The sequence below is a fragment of the Bombina bombina genome, chromosome 7, assembly GCF_027579735.1.
Source record: "Bombina bombina isolate aBomBom1 chromosome 7, aBomBom1.pri, whole genome shotgun sequence".
In the NCBI taxonomy this organism is placed as follows: domain Eukaryota; kingdom Metazoa; phylum Chordata; class Amphibia; order Anura; family Bombinatoridae; genus Bombina; species Bombina bombina.
In genome coordinates, this window is record NC_069505.1 from 510,602,416 (window position 1) to 510,624,332 (window position 21,917).

The window sequence follows — 21,917 nt, forward strand, 5'->3', positions numbered from 1 at the left end:
TATTTCCTCCGTTCGCTCTTCTACCTCTGGTCATTGCTCGAATCAAGCAGGAGAGGGTGTCGGTGATCCTCATTGCACTGGCGTGGCCTCGCAGGATTTGGTATGCATATCTGGTGGACATGTCATCTTTTCCACCTTGGAGACTTCTGTTGAGGATGGACCTTCTACTTCAAGGGCCCTTCCTTCATCCAAATCTTGTTTCTTTGAAGCTGACTGCTTGGAGATTGAACGCTTAATTTTATCCAAGTGTGGCTTTTCAGAATCAGTCATTGAGACCATGATTCAGGCTCATAAACCTGTGACTAGAAAGATTTTACTATAAGATATGGCGTAAATATCTGTATTGGTGTGAATCCAAGGGCTAGCCTTGGAGTAGAGTTAGGATTCCTAGAATTCTGTCCTTTCTCCAAGAAGGTTTGGAGAAGGGATTATCGGCGAGTTCCCTAAAGGGTCAAATATCTGCTTTGTCTATTTTGTTACATAAACGTCTGGCGGACGTACCAGACGTGCAATCGTTTTGTCAGGCCTTGGTCAGGATTAGGCCTGTGTTCAAACCAGTTACTCCTCCATGGAGTCTTAATTTAGTTCTTAAGGTTCTTCAAGGTGCTCTGTTTGAGCCTATGCATTCCTTAGATATTAAGTTGTTATCTTGGAAAGTTTTGTTTCTTGTTGCTATTTCATCTGCTTGTAGAGTGTCAGAGCTCTCGGCATTACAGTATGAGTCTCCTTACCTTATTTTTCATTCGGATAAGGTAGTTTCACGTACCAAGTTAGGGTTTCTCCCTAAAGTAGTTTCTGACTGGAACATTAATGAGGAGATTGTTCCTTCCTTGTGTCCTAATCCTTCTTCTCAGAAGGAACGGCTTCTGCACAATCTGGACATGGTTCGTGCACTAAAATTCTATTTACAGGCGACTAAGGATTTTCTTCAGTCTTCTGCTCTGTTCGTGGTATTCTCTGGGAAACGTAAGTTGCAGAAAGCTACGGCTGCTTCTCTTTCTTTGTGGCTGAAGAGTATCATTCGCTTTGCCTATGAAACTGCTGGACAGCAGCCTCCTGAGAGAGTTACGGCTCATTCTACAAGGGCTGTTTCCTCTTCCTGGGCATTAAAAAATGAAGATTCTGTGGAACAGATTGGCAAGGCTGCAACTTGGTCCTCTCTTCACACTTTTTCAAAATTCTACAAATTTGACACTTTTGCCTCGGCTGAGGCCGCTTTTGGGAGAAAGGTTCTTCAAGCAGTGGTGCCTTCCGTTTAGGTTCCCTGTCTTGTCCCTCCCTTATCATCTGTGTACTTTATCTTGGGTATTGATTCCCAATAGTAATTAGATGATCCGTGGACTCATCGTGTCATTAGAAAGAAAACAAAATGTATGCTTACCTGATCAATTTATTTATTTCTTGACACGATGAGTCCACGGCCCGCCCTGTTCTTAAGACAGGTTGTTGGTATGTTAGAAACTTCAGACACCTCTGCACCTTGTTGCTTCCTTTCTCTCCTTTACTTCGGTCGAATGACTGGGGTTGGAGGGAAGGGAGGTGATATTAAACAGCTTTGCTGTGGTGCTGTTTGCCGCCTCCTGCTGGGCAGGAGTGATATTCCCAATAGTAATTAGATGATCCGTGGACTCATCGTGTCAAGAAAGAAATACATTTATCAAGTAAGCATACATTTTGTTTTTTCCTGTGTTTTTCTTAAAGGGACAGTCTACTCTAGAATGTTTATTGTTTTAAGAGATAGATAATCCCTTTATTACCTATTCCCCAGTTTTGCATAACCAACACGGTTATATTAATATACTTTTTACATCTGTGATTACCTTGTATCTAAGCCTCTACAGACCGCCCCCTTATCTCAGTTCTTTTGAAAGACGTGCTGCATCATAAATAACTCCATTGAAGTGAGCACAATGTTATCTATGGCACACATGAACTAGCGCTGTCTAGCTATGAAAAACTGTCAAAATGCACTGAGATAAGGGGCGGCCTTCAAGGGCTTAGAAATTAGTATATGAGCTTAAATAGGTTTAGCTTTCAACAAAGACTACCAAAGAACAAAGCAAAATGTATGATAAAAGTAAATAGGAAAGTTGTTTTACATTTTTAATGCAGGCAGAGCAGTAAATCACTACCTTGACACTGAGGCAGCTCCCACATAACCTCCTGCAATCTGAGAAACATCTGTGACATGCTAAGATGAAACACCTAGGCAGTTAAAGGGATATTCCAGCCAAAATTGAAAACCACATTGGTGCATTTCGGTATTGAACAGAAGCAATTTTGTAATGTACATGCATTAGCAAAAATGCTTCTAATAAAAGCTATAGCTGTTTCAAAAGTGTATTTAAGTATGCACCGTGCACCAGCATTTTAAACACAGCACTTGCACAGAGAGCCTAATGGCTCAATTTGTTAATTGCTGACATGATACAAGCCCCACTGGTGCTCTGAGCAGCTGCAGTAAATAAAATGCAGGTGCACTGAGAATATCTACCTATGCTTCACATGCATAAAAAATGTTAACACTAAAACAGTGATAACTTTTACTAGAAGCATTTTTGCTAATACATCTATATTGTAAATATCTTTCTATCCAAAGAAGTAATTAATCTATGCACATTTAAATGTTGACTGGAATCCCTTTAACCCCATGACTACCAAAGAGGCTGCAACATATTTACAATGCAGTTCTCTTTAGTATACATTGCATTTTCTTTGCATAAATGTTTTGTAGATGATCTATTTATATAGCCCAGAAGACTATTGTCTACTTCAGTGATTTTTAACCTTTTTTTAGCCGTGGCACACTTTTTTACATTAAAAAATCCTGTGGCACACCACCATCCCAAAATTTAAAAAAATCACACATTGTAGCCTAATACAGCATATATATATATACACACACACATACTGTATGTATTGTGCTGTTATGCCATGCCTCCTACAAACTACCCCTGCACTGGGAGTAAAAAACAAGCAAAGTTTAAAAAATATGTCACACTGTTGTCAGTCTGCCGTGGCACACCTGAGGATCTCTCACGGCACACTAGTGTGCCACGGCACACTGGTTGAAAAACACTGGTCTACTTACTCCAGCTTGCTCCTGTTTGTTTAATCTGTCTTTTTATATGCAGGGGGTGGGGGTCTGCTCTTTCTGCTTTCCCAGCCCCTTTCACTGGGTGTCCCAGCCTAACCTTTTAAACAGTGCTAAACTGGGAGCTTCTAAGTGAGTTTTTAAAAGAATTTATACTGGATTTTTAGATCAGTATCTGTGCATATTCTTTATAGAAAATATTCAATTTATTATTTCATATTCAAAGCAAGTGCTATTGCATTGTCTTTTATTGTGCATTTGGTTTATTTGTTAATTAAATTGTATTGTATTTAGTGATCCTTTTAATTCTGAACATTTTAGGTTTTCCATTCCTGTTAAAAGTGGAAGCGCACACCACAGGCTTAAAGGGACATTAAACAATTTAAGATAGTAATGTAAAATGATAAATCATATTTATAAAAAAAACTCTGCAATAGACTTTCATTATTTATTTTGTCCCCTTTTCCTGTAATTCCATTCTGAAATTGTGAGCTTTCCAGTTCCTGTTAGGAATGGAAGTGCAGAACACTGTTATATCCCACACAGCCATTGGCTGCACACTCTAGTGACCTAATTATAACTGTCCCTAATTGGCCACAGCAGAGAAGGTAACCTAAGTTACAACATGGCAGCTCCCATTGTTTTATAGACACTAAAACGTTACACTTATTTTGTCACTATTTAAACAGCTAATGAAACTTTATAAAATACATCTGCATGTTATTCTCATACTAATATTTTATATGAATGCATCATTCTCTCTAGCATTTATTTATTGTTTAATGTCCCTTTAACACTGCTGTATTCCACACAGTCATCGGCCAGACCCCTTAGTTTATAACTGTCCCTAATAAGCCATAGCAGAGAACCTAGGTTACAAGATGTCCGCATCCCATTGCTTTATGGTCACTTATATTTTAAATGTTTAAAGGGTCATAAAGATCATAAAATTACATGTTCTAATTTGTTAAAGAGAAATAAATGTAGCCAGCAATCAGCAAGCGCTACCAAATGGGCCGGCTCCTAAGCATTCCTGCTTTTACAAATAAAGATCCCAAGAGACAAAGAAAAATTGGTAATAGGAGTAATTTAGAAAGTTGCTTAAAATTGCTGCTCTATACCAGTGTTTTTCAACCAGTGTGCCGTGGCACACTAGTGTGCCGTGACAGATCCTCAGGTGTGCCACGGCAGACTGACAACAGTGTGACATATTTTTTAAACTTTGCTTGTTTTTACTCCCAGTGCAGGGGTAGTTTGTAGGAGGCATGGCATAACAGCACAATACATACAGTATGTGTGTGTTTGTGTGTATGTGTATACATATATGCTGTATTAGGCTACAATGTGTGATTTTTTTTTAAATTTTGGGATGGTGGTGTGCCACAGGATTTTTTAATGTAAAAAAGTGTGCCACGGCAAAAAAAAGGTTAAAAATCACTGCTCTATACGAATCATGAAAGAAAAAATTTGGGTTTCATGTCCCTTTCAAAAGCATGTAATGTCAAGACTATCAACCCTGCACTACTGTGTGTTTAACCCCTGCAAAGGTGGGGGAGTGATTGCCTTTCATTTGGTGGGGTTTGGGAGGGTTACCAAGTCTTAAGGGAGCTGAGATTGAGGGGTTTGTATACTTACTCCCCATTCAGCTCCCTTCTTCTGCCTGCAACACCCCAGCACTTCTGGCTTTCAGGGGAAGCTTTCTTTGTAATGTCACCTTGCTTGGTGATGTCACCAGTATCCCCAGAATCCACAGCAAAGCCAAACTGCTTGGCCACTCCGTAAAGGCCTCAGCAGTGCCCTTCCTCCCTCACTGGATTACGACACGTTGACGGCATCTACACTTAAAGCACTGTGCAGATGACAACCAATGGTCGTCATCTGCACTTAGAGGGTTAAGAACCAAAATATATATTAATAAAATATTTTTGAGTAAGAAATGAATGTAATAGTTTGTCATTGTTGGTTGTAATTACAGGGCGTCTTGAGGAAAATCCAGGCACTGGATTAATAAATGTAAAGGAAGAGGATGAGGCAGATAACATCAATAGTCCTCAGATGGAAATACATTCAAATGTCCCTGCTGGTGAGTATTAGTACGTGAGCATCCGTCTGGGCTTCCTTCAAATTTCAGTTTCTGCTTTTAGTTTAAGGGACATCAAACACTAAATAAATGCTATATATAATGTTGTATTTGTTAAGAAGATAAAATCCGGAGAACAATATATAGATTTTATTTTTAAAGGGACAGTCTACTCCAGAATTTTTATTGTTTTTTTTTTAAAACTTATTTATACCACATGAGGGAGAAATAGGCACAAAGAAATGGAAAAAAAACAATAACAGCATTGAAATGCAGTACATACAAAGAAAGTAAGTACATCACAACCCATACAGGGCTTGGACCCTGGCATCATATAAAGAAAGTCCATTGAGTGTGACTTAATAGTCCTGCATCAGGGTGTCTTGGGAGTCAAAGTTCATGCCTCTTCTCCTCACCTTTTTCCTCTTTTCTTTTTAAATATTTACAATAAACAACAACAATAAACAAAGAAAAAGAAAACAAAAATAAAAAGAAAAACTATAACAATCAAAGAAATAAATAAGAAAATAAAGGGAGAAGGGGGGGGTATACCATCAGAGACTGTGGTATCCCTTACTTACCCGGAGCTCCCTTGGACCGCCAGCCGTGTCTTAATGTACTGAAGTAATAGGTGTAAGGGGCAAATTATGGTGGAATGTACCTATCTATTGTGTGACTACGTTAGAAAAACACCACTTTCCCCTAAGGTTTTCCTTCAGGATGAAATCACTGCTTCTAAACGGATATAGGACACGTTCCCTGACAGCGTCAGGTAGGTGTAGTAGATAAGGTTCCCATTTCTTTATATACTTAGCTATCCTTTGTTCAACGTTCCCCCTAACATCCGCTTGTTCTATGAGCATCTGTGTGTGTATCTTGGTAAGTAGCTTTTGAAGAGGTGGAGATGAACTATCTGCCCAGTGTTGTAGGATCATTTGTTTTGCAGTCAAAATAGACACAGAAACAAAAGTATCATAGGGGCTGACATTATGTTCTGGGAGTAGAAACAGGACTCTTTGTGCCGAAAGGAAGACTCGAGTTTTGGTGACTTTAGATAGCCAGTAGGTTAGTTTACCCCAGAACCATTGTAGCTTAGGGCAGTCCCAGAATAGGTGAATCCAGTCAGGACTTGCATGGTTACATTTAACACATACATCTTGTGCTCCCGGGATCCATTTGGCCCTGAGGGCTGGAGTAATGTAAGCTTGTTGCAAAATTTTGGTATGCGTCTCTCTTAGGTTTGCTGATAATGTAATAGATCTAACTTCTGTTAAACTGTTTAGAAGCCCTTCGCCATCAATCTGTATGTTTCTACATCTGGACCACCTTGATGCTAGTTTTTGGGTGGTAAGGGTGTCAAAGTGCCTGAGTACTAGGTTATATGTGTTTGCCAGCTTGTAGGAACCCTGTTTAGCCAGTGAGCATAGTGCAGTCAAATTATTGTTTTCTGTGTGTAGAAGACCATCAGTTTTTAATTGTGTGACATAGTGCCTACACTGTAGGTATGCAAATCTATGTGTGTTTGGGAGCGAATATGTGTTTCGTAAATCTTGAAAGGAATGAACCGTAAGAGTTAGGGGGTTAAATAGTTGCCCGATTTTGGTAAGACCCTTTTCCTGCCATGTCCGAAACACTTCAGTAGTGTATCCAGGCAAGAAGGAAAGGTTGCCCTGGATTGGGAGGAATTTGCTAGCAGTAAATTGTATGCCCCATAACTTGCCCAGCTTGGCCCATGCTCTCAGTGGGTCTCTAAATAGTATATGTTGTTGGATTTTTGAGGGTAAAGAGTTAGGCCTGGCGTGTGGCAGGAAGGCTAGGTGCATTGGATATATTATGCTAGACTCTAAAGTAGGGGTCGTAAATTGTCCGTTTCCCGTCAGCCAGTCCAGTACTATTTTTGTGAGGGTCGCCCAGTTATACCAGGCAATATTTGGAAGGCGTAATCCTCCCTTCTCATACGGCATGGCCAAAGTCATTCTATTTATTCTTTGTTTCTTACCTTGCCAGACGAATTGACCTAACGCAGATTGGAGTGTTTTAATGTCTTTATGAGTTAGCATCAAGGGTAGTATTTGTAAGGGGTAGAGTATCTTGGGTAGAGCTATCATTTTAAAAAGATGTATTCTACCAGTCAATGACAGTGGAAGTCCGCTCCATCCCTGTAGTGTGTCTCTAACAATCTGAACCATCTTTCCTATGTTTAGGGGGTATAGTTTGGAGGGGTCAACGTGCACTTGTATACCCAGGTATTTAAACGTACCCTCTGTCACTTTGAATCCGCTGTTTAATAGTATGTTATGTGTAGTGTTTTTCAGCCAAGTTAGCTCTGATTTATCCCTATTAATTTTATAACCGGAGAATGATCCGAAGCTGTCAATGATTTCAATAAGTTTGGGTATATTGACCTCTGGGTTGCCTACAAACAAGAGGAGATCGTCAGCATAAAGCGAGAGGTGTTGTTTGATTCCGTTTATCTCTAATCCCTCACTGTGCTGTCTAATGTAACAAGCTAAGGGCTCTATGGCCAAGTCGAAGAGGAGGGGCGACAGGGGGCATCCCTGCCGAGTTCCCCTTTGTAGAGCAAAGGAAGGAGATAGCCCTCCATTGATAATCAGTGAGGCTTTAGGAGCTGAGTATAGCTTTTGGATGAGGTTAAAGAAGGCGCCCGTGACACCAAACTGTGTCATGGAGGAGTATAGGTGGTCCCACTCAATTCTATCAAAAGCCTTTTCGGCGTCTAACGCCAAAAGGCAAGCATCAGGCAAATTAGAGTCTGTGTCTGAGTGGGTACCATACCAATAATGGGCAGACACCGCCAGTGTCTTTCTAAGATTTACCACTGAGGAGCGTCTGGTAATGAATCCCGTTTGGTCTGAATGCACCAACGAGGGTAGGACAGTAGCCAGTCTGTTAGCTAGTATGGTCGTCAGTAATTTATAGTCGCTGTTAAGCAACGAGATGGGTCTGTAAGAAGGAGTGAGTGTGGGGTCTCTGTCTGGTTTGGGGATGATACCGATATTAGCTTCAGTAAAACGACAGTTAGGGCGGGTATTATGCAGTAGATATTCCGTGTATAGGGATGCTAATATGGGGCTAACCTCCTTCTCCAAAATCTTATAGTACTCTGCTGGCAGCCCATCAGGGCCTGCCGCTTTGTGTAATTTGAGTCGTTTAATCCCCCTAGAAATTTCCTGTTGGGATATTGGGGCATTTAAATTTTCTCTCTGTTCATCTGTGAGGGAAGGGACTACAAGGTCTCTCCAGAACGCACTTTTTCTTCCTACATCTATGCTTTGTTGGGAGTATAGAGTTTGGTAATATTTGACAAATTCAGTCAAGATCTCTTCAGTCTGCGTTGTCAGTCCCGATTCCATCCGAATAGCAGTAATGAATGACTTAGGGTTGTGGGCTTTGACTAAGTTGGCTAGCAATTTGCCCGCTTTGTTGCCATGTATATAGAAGTGTCCTTGTCTGTAGACAGTGTGTCTATGGTCTTGTTGCTCTAAAAAGGTGTCTCTAGTTCTCTTTAGATCATAATATGTTTGTCTCGTTATATAAGAAGGTTTAGAAAGGTAGTGATTGTATGCCTCTGTTAGTCGCGTCAAGAGGTCGCTGTCTGTCTGTCTGTCTGGAAAGTTTATTAGTATGCGCCACGAAGGCAGTAATATGACCCCTCAGGACTGCCTTAGAGGTATGCCATAAGAGATCTAGGTTATCTAAATGTTGGTTGTTATCTGATAGATAATGTGTCCATGCCTGCGTAAGACACTGACGAAAGCCTATATTATTATACAGGTGAGAGGGGAATCTCCATGATTTACTTGATTGTTTTTGCTTTACAGGTTGCAATTTTATATGTATTGGGGCATGGTCCGATATCGTGACCTGACTTATTGTAGGTGAGTGAATTTGGGGTGACAAAGCACCCGAGGTCAGGAAGAAATCAATGCGTGATAAGGTACCATGTGACTTGGAAATGCAGGTATAGTCCCTCTGGTCTGGGTTGTGTGTTCTCCATACGTCAGTCAGGCCTAGTGTTTCCTTGAATGTATGTATTAGTCGGGTCTCCCTTTTATATCTGGATATGTCCTTATTGGTTGTAATCCCTAGGGAGGGGTCTCTAAACCTATCCAGTGGGAGTGTTTGTGCTAAGTTGAAAACTCCTCCAATTATTAGAAGTGAGGTGTTGTAAGTAGCTAATTTCGCAAGCAAGCTGGTCCAGAATGCAGGACTATATGCATTAGGGCCATAGACATTACACAGGATATAGGTGGTAGTTTGAATATGCATTGTTGTAATTAGGTATCTGCCTCCGCTGTCTTACCTCCGTATCTGTAAAGGAGATTGGTAGCCCTTTCCTAACCAGGATCGCCACTCCTCTTTTCCTACCCTCTGTTGGTGTGTATAGAATTTGACCCACCCATCTAGATTTAAGTTTCTCATGTTCATTGGCAGACAGTCTGGTTTCCTGAATCAGTGCTATATCAGATCTAAGTGTATTGAGGTGGTGAAGTATCATGCTCCTCTTCGCTGGGGAAGTTATCCCTCCAACATTCCAAGAGGTAACCTTATAATTTATCGCCATAGTGGAGTACTTATAATGAGGGGTATGCGAGCCACCAAGTGGGGGCTCCATAGTCTTGTCTATAGCAGGTGATTGTGTGTGTATGAGGTGGGTGTGGGTAAAACTCACTGTGGATGTTGGACCTTGTAAATGCCAGCGGCTGACGGATCCATAGGTACCCCGGGTTCAATCTAAAAGAGAGAGGAGTAACAGACATTAGCAGTGCTTCATAGGGCATACATGATGGTAATTTATCAGAGCAATACAGGCCATGTCCCCCGTGTCCCATAGGTTGGGCAGTGGTACAGGAAGTATTAGAACTGGGAAACAAGGACATTCTTACTCGTTGGTCAGCTTTTTCCCCTCCGCATAGGGCATATGAGGTCCAGCCGTTATAAACAGTACAAGGAGAAGAGGGGGCATTTATAGGGGGAATGTCTCTCTTAGATATCTGAGCATTATCCTGAGAGGCTAGATATAATGTAATGGACTTCGGGGAGCAATTAGACACGAAATCCTCATTTCTTTTAACTAGCAGCAAGGAAGGTAGACTTGTAAACAGATTTGGAACTGTGCGTGCCAGATGCCGCCCAATAGAGATAAGGTTATGTACGGCCATATATGCGTTGTATTCTGTTATAGGCATGTAGTCCATAAGGGACCATGCACCCGTAAGGATATTAGAAGTTGGGGGCATAGGAGGTGACCGTATTGTAGGCAAAACATAGCATAAGGGTAACATAACAACATGGTATAGCAGTATAGTGTAAACAGATGTGGCAAGTAGTGCAGTAACAGTAAAAAACCATAAACAGATCTGACACTGTGTGTGCCGGATGTCGCCCAATAATGATAGGCTATGCAGGGCCAAATATGCGTTGTACCTTGCTAGAGGCATGTAGTCCAAAAGGGACCATGCACCTGTGAGGATATTAAAGGCTGGGGGCATAGAGGGCGACCGTATTGTAGGCAATACAAAACATGAGGTGAACATAATAATATGATATAACAGTATAATGTAAACAGTTGTGACAAGTAGTGCAGTAACAGTAATAAACCGTAATAACTTTAGAACTATAAATTTTTCAGTCCATTCCACTCCCCACTTGTATGGGGAAGCGGTGGGGGGCATAACTTCTTGTAAAACAGACGCCAGAATATGGCTCCAGGTACGTGTGCACCTCCATGGTGCTCCTTCTATTCTGGAGATTATCCAAGAATCTCTCCTTCCATGGGAGAGCATTTGTAGTAGTAGATTGTCTATAGTAAGACAGAGGAGGGCTGGGAGATGGTTGTGCCTGGTCAGCGAACAGCTCCCTGTTCCTCCGCATCCAGGTACACTTGCAGTTCTTTAGGGGTGCTGAAGAACCTGGGTCCGGTCGGCGTCTGTAGCCTCAGCTTGGCAGGGTACAAGGAGGCCTGTCTCCCCTCCTTATAGAGGCGGGAGCAAAGAGGAGCGAAGTCCTTGCGTAATTTGGTTACTTCTGTAGAAAAGTCCTGAAAGATCAAGAGTCTTTTGCCTTCAAACATTAGGTCTCCTTTGTGGGCACGGTAGGCTCGCAGGAGTGCTAGCTTCTCCTGATAATTGAGGCACTTAAAGATTGTTTGGCGGGGTTTGGAGTTGGAGGTTTCTAGGCCATTGTCTGGGCCTATTCGGTGCACTCTTTCTATATCAAAAGGAAGATGGTCTGGATTTATCCTGAGTATTTTAGGTAGAGTCATTGCTGTAAATTCTAGGAGATCTTTACCTTTCACAGATTCGGGTAGTCCCACTATTCTGAGGTTATTTCTCCGACTGCGGTTTTCTAAGTCCTCCACTTTTTCTTGTAGAGCTTGGTTTTGGCGTAAGAGTTGTCGCACAGACGTGGTGGTAGATTCTTGTCGGTCCTCCACATCAGAAATACGCTGCTCTGCCTGCGTAAGTCTCGTAGAAAATTGACGAACCTCGCTGGTAAGGGTGTCCACACCCGCCTGGAGAGACTCCATTTTTGGCAAGAAAAAGGATTTGAGCTCTTGCAGTAAACCCGTGGGGTCTATGATTGGAGTATCTGAGGCCCTAGGAGGGGTCGAGGGGTCTGCATGTATTTCAACTGTGGCCTTTCTTTTGTCTAGCTGCTTGTTTCTGGAGGACATTTTCCCAACCAGTGAATTGGGGACGGAGGGAAGATACTGATCCAACTTCATGCAAAGGCACTGTGATAATGCTGTTTAATAACAAGGAAAGTCAGATGTAATGTTGTTCAGTGGCCCCTAGGTGGTGCTGTAGGACTATGGTTGCACAGCAGTCAGCTATTTTGTAGTCAGGCAGTGTTTCTTATCAAAATGCCAAGGCCCTTCTTTATTGTATTGCACGATATGGGAACCACAAAAGCTTTCCGAATGTAGCAGGTCCCCCAGGTATTAATATATAGTAGTTAGGTTGTGGTATTAACAGTCCAGCATGTGATAGGGGTTCTCCCTACAGGTGTGTAGATCTAACAGGTCAAAAAACTATGAACCAGGGCTTAAAAGTTAAACAGCAAATGTCCCAGAGAAAGTCTCAGTGCCTGTCTGTTGTATTTTAAAGGCAGTAATATCCCAGATGTTAATGGGCAGAGTAGGCGTACCCTCAACAATCTTACCGGCCCCTTGCTGTGTGCTGTGTCCGGCTCGGTTTGTGGGTTTCGATGGCGCAAGCTACCCCTCTGCTGGCACCAGCTACAGATGCAGTCTTCCTTATGGCTCCTGCAGGGCCCGGTATCAGCGGTGGTGCGAGGGGGGCTCTTTCAAGATGGCGCCCGCAGATGGAGAAGCCCTGCGCAGCGTTGCTCACCGGCCCCTTGTTGTCTGCTGTGTCTGGTTTAGTTTGCGGGTTTCGGGGGCACAAGTTATCCCTCTGCTGACTCCAACCTTAGAAGCGGTCTTCCTTATGGCTCCTACAAAGCCCGGTAGCAACCGCAATGCACAGGGAACACTGTCAAGATGGCGCCCGCAGATAGAAGGCTCTGCGCAGCGATGCTTCTTAATCCGTCCTTCCTTGGGCAAGGGCGATCTCTGGCCCTTCACGGTACTTGGTCGGCTGGGGGGTTAAATACCCAGCAAGACTTAATTGTGGGAAAACGGCTGGCAGCAAAAAAATAGGTTTAAATGCATTTGGGTTATGGAGCTCTTCTTCCCTGCTGCCAGCCGTTAGTGCCGCCCACCGGAAGTCCAGAATTTTTATTGTTTAAAAAGATAGCTAATCCCTTTATTACCCATTCCCCAGTTTTGCATAACCAACACTGTTATATTCATATATGTTTTACCTCTGTGATTACCTTGTATCTACGCCTCTGCGGACTACCCCCTTATCTCAGTTCTTTTGACAGACTTGCATTTTAGCCAATCAGTGCCCTCTCATAAGTATAACGGCTGTGAGCACAATTGTATCGATATTGCACACATGAACTAACTCCCTCTAGATGTGAAAAACTGTCAAATGCATTCAGATAAGAGGTGGCCTCCAAGGGCTTAGAAATAGCTTATGAGCCTGTGACGGATACCCCGGCTACCCCGACTGGGTAGCTCCGCCAAACGGGTCCTGCTTCCTCCCTGCCGACTGCAGCTATGTAGCTGGCAAGTGACCACAGCCTGTAGCCACCCCTGATGCTTGACAGCATCAGTACCCAGGGTCCCACCCTGTGGCAGACTCCAGCTACCCAGACTGGGTAGCTCTGCCTGATGATCCTTTCTCTGCCTGGAACAGGCTGGCTATGTAGCCCAGGAAAGTGATTTTAGCTGGAGCTCACCCAAATAACTAGACAGACTAGCCTTCAGGTGAACAAGAACTGCTTTTATTGAAAACACACACTCCTTTTATACAGGCAGCTCATCTTAATAAGACAAAGGACCATCCCACAATTTTCCCGCCATTCCCGCCCCTCCAGACTGACCGGTGCCTCCATAGGAGCCACAGTCCCACATAATCTCAATACCTTTCGCGGTGATCCCGGTGGAGCGGCGGCACTTCCAGGGTGTCATTTTAAAGCATGATCAGCATGATTCGTTACTGGGAATCGGAGTTACAGTCCGTTGAAGTTATGGGGTTAGGGGTGTCCAAAACCCACGGTTCCCAAAGGAGCTCCCCTTCGGCAATTCCCCCACACCTTGTACTCCCCAGGGGCTACTAATCTTCAAAAGAGCGGAGCTCTGGGGCACATGGTTGCTGGAGCGACCTGGGTTAAAGTTAGCAGGTGTTCTGCTGTCCTGAGGCCGACCGGGAGTTCCAGGAGCCTGGTCAGCCTTAAAGGGGTTAGGTGGGTGTCTGTTGTGAGGCGGCCGACCGGGAGTTCCAGGAGCCCGGCCAGCCTAGGAGGGTTTTCCTGGTCATAAACTAACTCCTTCTCTGAACACAAAAACAAGCCAACACAAAGCAAACAGTCTCCAGAGATGGTGGTTGCTCTGAGGAGCCCAAAACCACTGAGAAACAACAGGGGTGGTGTTGTAGGGGGGTGGGGGGGGTAGCCTCAGCCGTCTGATATCCGTGACAGAGCCTACCTAGGTTTAGCTTTCAACAAAGAATACCAAGAGAGCAAAGCAAATTTGATGATGAAAGTAAATGCCCCTTTAACGTTTTTAAACAAATTAATTTCCTTTTTACTGCAGTTATTTTTCAATTTTTAATTTCCACCCACTGTTTACCTTATTTGGAGGAGCCAATCTGGGCTTTAGTCCACAGACAACAAGGCTAGCTACTGTCATAAATTTAGTATAAAGTAAATTGTTTTGCAGTTGTTATCTGATAAAGCCAATTAGGCACAGATATGTAGCAGACTTGGCCTTAAGAAGTCAGCAGGCTTCATTTCACGTTCTGACAGTTAGAAATTGCTCCATTTTCTGAGTTAAATGACATGAAAATATAAACATGAAAATATATCCCAAGGTTGTATCATGTATACTAAAGAATTTGTATAAAAAAATCTCAATGCCTTTAAAGGGACAGTCAACACCAGAATTTGTATTGCTTAAAAAGATAGCTAATCCCTTCATTCCCATGTTTTGCTTAAACACCACTGTTATATTAATACACGTTTTACCTCTGTAATTACCTTGTATCCAAGCCTATGCAGACTGCCCCCTTATTTCAGTTCTTTTGACAGACTTGAATTTTAGCCAATCAGTGCTGACTCCTAGGTAACTTCATGTGCGTGAGCTCAATGTTATCTATATGACACACATGAACTAACGCCCTCTAGTGGTCAAAATGCTTCAGATTAGAGGCAGCCTTCAAGGTCTAAGAAATTAGCATATGAGCATACCTAGGTTTAACTTTCAACTAAGAATACTAAGAGAACAAAGCAAAATTGGTGATAAATGTAAATTGTTAAAATGACATGCAATATTTTAATCATTCAGTTTTTTTTGGACTTGGCTGTCCCTTTAATTTCCCTTTAAAGGGACAGTCTACACCAGAATTTGTATTGTTTTAAAAGATAGATAATCCCTTTATTACTCATTCCCCAGTTTTGCATAACCAACACAGTTATAATAATATACTTTTAACCTCTGTGATTATCTTGTATCTAAGCCTCTGCAAACTGCCCCTTTATTTCAGTTCTTTTGACAGACTTGGAGTTTAGCCAATCAGTGCCTGCTCCCAGATAACTTCACGTGCACGAGCACAATGTTATCTATATGAAATACATGAACTAACACCCTCTAGTGGTGAAAAACTGTTAAAATGCATTCTGAAAAGAGGTGGCCTTCAAGGTCTAAGAAATTAGCATATGAACCTCCTAGGTTAAGCTTTCAACTAAGAATACCAAGAGAACAAAGCAAAATTGGTGATAAAAGTAAATTGTAAAATTGTTTAAAATTACATGCCCTATCTGAATCATGAAAGTTTATTTTGGCCTAGACTGTCCCTTTAAGTTCTAGCTTCTATACAGTAAAGGGCACGTCACATTAAAACCTAGACTTACTTTATCTAATCTCCTCTTCTGCTGAGGATTTTTTGTGGCTTATAAAGTGTTAAATCACTGGCTGTGTGTGGTGTTGTATTATCTATTTAACAGTTTAATTTTCCTTTTAAAGAGACACTAAAGTTAAAATTATACTTTAATGATTTAGATAAAGCATGCAGTTTTAACCCCTTCCTGCCGGTACTTATTTGTGACATGAACAAAGTTAAGATGTTAACAGATAAGTAAAAATTGAAATCACGTAATCGTTCATGCGCCCTCCAACCCGCTATCCCAGTTAAGGCTGTGACACACTGCAAGCGATGCGGCGCAAGGCGAAGCACCTGCTTTGCATCGCTTCTATAGTTCAAATATTTAAACTCTGAGCTTGCAGCTACGCAATCTGTTGCGGCTGAACGCACAGAGATAAAAAGGCAGGACACACTGAGCGCGCACAGCCGCATCTTCACGTTGTGCGTCCGCGCCGCTCTCATTGTGTCACAGTATTTAGGAAGCTGTTATGGCTTCAGTACATCAGAGCGGCTAGGACGTTCCATACCATCCTAACGGCGCTAAAGCCCAGCACACTTAGGACGGCATGGAATGTCCTAACGGCGGGAAGGGGTTAAGAGACTTTCAATTTTATTTCCATTACTTTTTGTTACTTTTTTCCATGCGCACTTTCTGACGCACCTTCTCCTAATGAGCATGTGCACACGTATACTAATCTGTGATTGGCTGATGGCTGTCGCATGATACAGGAAGCCGGCAAATGGGGAAAAAAATCTACTGCTTATTTGAAAGTATTTTCTTTTTTATTATGCACTTGTTTAAGTTTCAGACAAACAATGTGTGCACATTGTTCTCAGCAGACGATATTTGATAAGGGAAATCTTGTTCCAGTTACTTAATAATACCTCAGGGGAATTGGAAAGTCTTCAATTTCCAAAATGTAAATACAGGAGAAGGGGGCAAAATAATTAATGAAATAAACTACTTTGCAATATACTTTCATTGTTTATTTTCCCCCTTTTCCTGTACTTTAACTCTGAACATTGAACTGAAAGAGCACATTACAGGCTTCACAAGCCCTAACCCTGCCACATATCTATGCCTAATTTGTAGTTTATTATTTTATCATTTCTGCTGGAGGTTTTGTTAACACAATGACCGTGACAAGCCCGGTCATCTCCCGACACTTCTGGATTGGCTCCTCCAGATAAAGAAATTGGTGAGTGGAGTTTGACCATTGCAAAATGATTGCAGCAAGCAAGGCGTTAATAGGTTCTAATCTAACAACATTCAGACCCTGCTGATAAATGATTCTATTGGAAGACATAGAAACATGTGATTACAAGGTGTTAACTTTCCCTTTAAACCCTTGTGGAGTTTATATGGAATATAGTAGATTACGTCCCAGAAAAAAAATGCCTTAAAGGGACAGAAACCCACATTTTTTTCTTTCATGATTCAGATAAAGTATCAATTTTAAGCAACTTTCTAATGTGCTCCTATTATCAATTTTTCTTTGTTCTCTTGCTATCTTTATTTAAAAATCAGGAATGTAAAAGCTTAGGAGCCGGCCTATTTTTGTTTCAGAACCTGGGTTACGCTTGCTGATTGGTGGCTAAATGTAGTCAACAATAAGCAAGTGCTATCCAGGGTCCTAAGCTTTACATTTCGGCTTTTTAAATAAAGATAGCAGGAAAACAAAGAAAAAATAATAGGAGTAAATTACAAAGTTGCTTAAAATTGCTGCTCTATCTGAATAATGAAAGAAAAAAATTGGGTTTAGTCTCCCTTTAAGACAGGAAACCCCAACATTTTCGTTCATGATTCGGTTAGAACATACAATTTCAATCAACTTTCCAATTTATTTCTATTATCTAATTTGCTTCATTCTCTTGTTATCCATTGCTGAAGGGACAGCATTGCACTACTGACAGGAAGCTGAACATATCAATTTATAGCCAATCACAAGAGACAAATGTGTGCAGGCACCAATCAGTAGCAGCTCCCACTAGTGTAGGATCTGTGCGTATTCATTTTTAACAAGGGATACAATGAGAACGAAGCACATTTGAAAATGGAAGTGAATTTAAAAGTGTCTTAAAATGACCTACTCTATCTGACTCATGCAAGTTTTAATTGTGACTTTCCTATCCCTTTAAAGCAAGAGTCTAATGCACTGGTTTTCAAACCTCTCCTCGGGCCTCCCCAACAGGCCAGGTTTTCAGGATCACCTTGAGTGAGAGCCGGTAAAATAACCATGTTGACTAATCAGCTGATTATTTCACCTGTGCTCCAGTTCAGATATCCTCAACATGTGAAAACCAGTGGTCTAATGTAAAATAACTAAATGCTTTACTTCATTAGAGCGTGACTTATTAAATCTAGTGTCTTTTGCTAAGTGTTTAACCACCAATAACATATCTTTCATTTATACAGACAAAAATAATTCTGCTTTAGTGAAAGTTGAGATAACAGAAGATATGTGTTTAAGTAAGGAATACACAGATGAGGACACCAGTGACAATATCAGCCCAGGTGAGCGTACATAGCTGTAGTGTCTGAGGCACATGGATGACAGGTGAGCGTACATAGCTGTAGTGTCTGAGGCACATGGGTGACAGGTGAGCGTACATAGCTGTAGTGTCTGAGGCACATGGGTGACAGGTGAGCGTACATAGCTGTAGTGTCTGAGGCACATGGGTGACAGGTGAGCGTACATAGCTGTAGTGTCTGAGGCACATGGGTGACAGGTGAGCGTACATAGCTGTAGTGTCTGAGGCACATGGGTGACAGGTGAGCGTACATAGCTGTAGTGTCTGAGGCACATGGGTGACAGGTGAGCGTACATAGCTGTAGTGTCTGAGGCACATGGGTGACAGGTGAGCGTACATAGCGGTAATGTCTGAGGCACATGGGTGACAGGTGAGCGTACATAGCTGTAATGTCTGAGGCACATGGGTGACAGGTGAGCGTACATAGCTGTAGTGTCTGAGGCACATGGGTGACAGGTGAGCGTACATAGCTGTAGTGTCTGAGGCACATGGGTGACAGGTGAGCGTACATAGCTGTAGTGTCTGAGGCACATGGGTAACAGGTGAGCGTACATAGCTGTAGTGTCTGAGGCACATGGGTAACAGGTGAGCGTACATAGCTGTAGTGTCTGAGGCACATGGGTAACAGGTGAGCGTACATAGCGGTAGTGTCTGAGGCACATGGGTGACAGGTGAGCAAACATAGCTGTAGTGTCTGAGACCTGTGGGCTACATGTGAGGGTGCACTTATGATGTCTGAGGCCCATGGGTTACAGGTGAGAGTGCACGTATGTTTTGTCTGAGGAACACTGGTTACATTTGAGTGTGCACATTTGTTGTCTGACGGACGCTGGTTACATTTGAGTGTGCACATATGTTGTCTGACGGACGCTGGTTACATGTGAGTGTTCATGTATGGTGTCAGAAGTATGTGGGTTACTGGGTCAGCGTGCAGACATGTTGTGTCTTAGGCACACTGGTTAAAGGTAGAAATACATTTGTATTATGATTGATCGACACAGCTGAATGTGCACATATATTTTGTCTATGGGACACTGATTACTGGTGAGTGTGCACGTGTTTTGTGTCTGAAAAATGTGGGTTACAGCTGAGCGTGCATATATGTTGTGTCTGAGGAACACTGGTTACAGACAAGAATGCATGTACATTCTGTCTGAGGGCCACTAGTTACAGGTGAGCATCCATATTATATCTTGTGTGGTTACAGGTGAGCGTGCACATATGTTGTGTTTGAGGGACACTAGTTACAGGTGAGCGTGCACATATGTTGTGCCTGAGGGACACTGGTTACAGGTGAGCGTGCACATATGTTGTGCCTGAGGGACACTGGTTACAGGTGAGCGTGCACGTATGTTGTGCCTGAGGGACACTGGTTACAGGTGAGCGTGCACGTATGTTGTGCCTGAGGGACACTGGTTACAGGTGAGCGTGCACATATGTTCTGCCTGAGGGACACTGGTTACAGGTGAGCGTGCACGTATGTTGCGTCTGAGGGACACTGGTTACAGGTGAGCGTGCAAATATGTTGTGCCTGAGGGACACTGGTTACAGGTGAGCGTACACGTATGTTGCGCCTGAGGGACACTGGTTACAGGTGAGCGTGCACGTATGTTGTGTCTGAGGGACACTGGTTACAGGTGAGCGTGCACGTATGTTGTGCCTGAGGGACACTGGTTACAGGTGAGCGTGCACGTATGTTGTGCCTGAGGGACACTGGTTACAGGTGAGCGTGCACGTATGTTGCGTCCGATTGCTACATTTAAAAAAATATATATTTAAAAAAATGAAACGTATAAAAGGAAGGGGGTTTAAATTCATGTGTTTTGCGATGTTGTCTATATCATGCTAAAATTAAAAAGCTGAACACAGAATAAAAAATAAATCTGCTTTAATTTGTACAGATGAAGAGAGCCCTGATATAGTGAAAGTCGAGATAACGGAAGATCTGTATTCGGGAAGACAGTTGGAATGGTCGGATGAGGAAGTCGATGGCAACGTCAGCCCAGGTGAGGTATTGTTTGTGAGAGAACACGATTACAGGTCTCTCTGGTATGGCTGAGGGATGCGGTTCACAGACAAGTGTGCGTGTTGCAGGTAATCATTTTTGTGTAAGTTGTGTCTGAGGGTAACTAGTTGCTTTTGAACTTGCTCATATGCTACGTCTGTGGGCCCCAAGGTAGAACATACTCAAATGCTACGTCTGAGGGCCCCAAGGTAGAACATACTCATATGCTATGTCTGAGGGCCCCAAGGTAGAACATGCTCATATGCTATGTCTGAGGGCCCCAAGGTAGAACATGCTGATATGCTACGACTGAGGGCCCCAAGGTAGAACATACTCATATGCTACGCCTGAGGCCCCAAGGTAGAACATACTCATATGCTACGTCTGAGGGCCCCAAGGTAGAACATACTCATATGCTACGTCTGAGGGCCCCAAGGTAGAACATACTCATATGCTATGTCTGAGGGCCCCAAGGTAGAACATGCTCATATGCTACGTCTGAAGGCCCCAAGGTAGAACATGCTCGTATGCTACGACTGAGGGCCCCAAGGTAGAACATACTCATATGCTACGTCTGAGGGCCCCAAGGTAGAACATGCTGATATGCTATGTCTGAGGGCCCCAAGGTAGAACATGCTGATATGCTACGACTGAGGGCCCCAAGGTAGAACATACTCATATGCTACGCCTGAGGGCCCCAAGGTAGAACATGCTCATATGCTATGTCTGAGGGCCCCAAGGTAGAACATGCTCATATGCTACGTCTGAGGGCCCCAAGGTAGAACATGCTCGTATGCTACGACTGAGGGCCCCAAGGTAGAACATACTCATATGCTACGTCTAAGGGCCCCAAGGTAGAACATGCTGATATGCTATGTCTGATTGCCCCAAAGTAGAACATGCTGATATGCTACGACTGAGGGCCCCAAGGTAGAACATGCTCATATGCTACGCCTGAGGCCCCAAGGTAGAACATACTCATATGCTACGTCTGAGGGCCCCAAGGTAGAACATACTCATATGCTACGTCTGAGGGCCCCAAGGTAGAACATGCTGATATGCTACGTCTGAGGGCCCCAAGGTAGAACATGCTGATATGCTACGTCTGAGGGCCCCAAGGTAGAACATACTCATATGCTACAGCTGAGGGCCCCAAGGTAGAACATACTGCAATGTCACCATGTTTGCAGGAAAAGCAGGTCCCTTTAAAGAGATCTGGCTGCACTGTGTTGGAGACATAAAATCCATTTTTTTTATTTCATAATTCAGATAGAACATACAATTTTAAACAACTTTCCAATTTATTTTTATTATCAAATTTTCTTTGTTTTCTTGTTATCCTTTTAAAAAAAAAAATGGGATCTAAGCTCTGGAGTGTTCACTACATGGCAGCAGTTTTGCAACAGTGTTGTACATTAGCATGAACACTAGAGGGCAGCACCCATTCCTGTCATGTAGAGCTCTAGACATATGTTAACTACCTATCTAAATATCTCTTCAACAAAGAATAACATGAGAACAAAGCAAATTTGATAATAGAAGTAAATTGGAAACTTTTTTAAATTATATTCTCTATCTGAATAATGAAAGAGAAAACTTTTGGGTTTTGATGTCCCTTTACATTTTCCTCTTATTTGTATTTTAATTGACACTAATCTGTTTTAATCTAAAAAAAAAATATTTTACAAGATA

General features: G+C 42.6%; 1 protein-coding gene across 3 annotated transcripts in view; it reads left to right on the top strand.

Moving 5' to 3' along the window:
* The window catches only part of LOC128666916 (oocyte zinc finger protein XlCOF6.1), a 258,096-nt gene that overhangs the window by 156,889 nt on the left and 79,290 nt on the right, over window positions 1-21,917 (top strand). For all 3 annotated transcript variants that reach the window (XM_053721734.1, XM_053721733.1, XM_053721732.1), the window contains 3 exons: window positions 5,070-5,177; window positions 18,105-18,203; window positions 20,122-20,226. In XM_053721734.1, coding sequence (XP_053577709.1) covers window positions 5,070-5,177; window positions 18,105-18,203; window positions 20,122-20,226 — 312 coding nt within the window. The remainder of the gene's footprint in view (window positions 1-5,069; window positions 5,178-18,104; window positions 18,204-20,121; window positions 20,227-21,917) is intronic.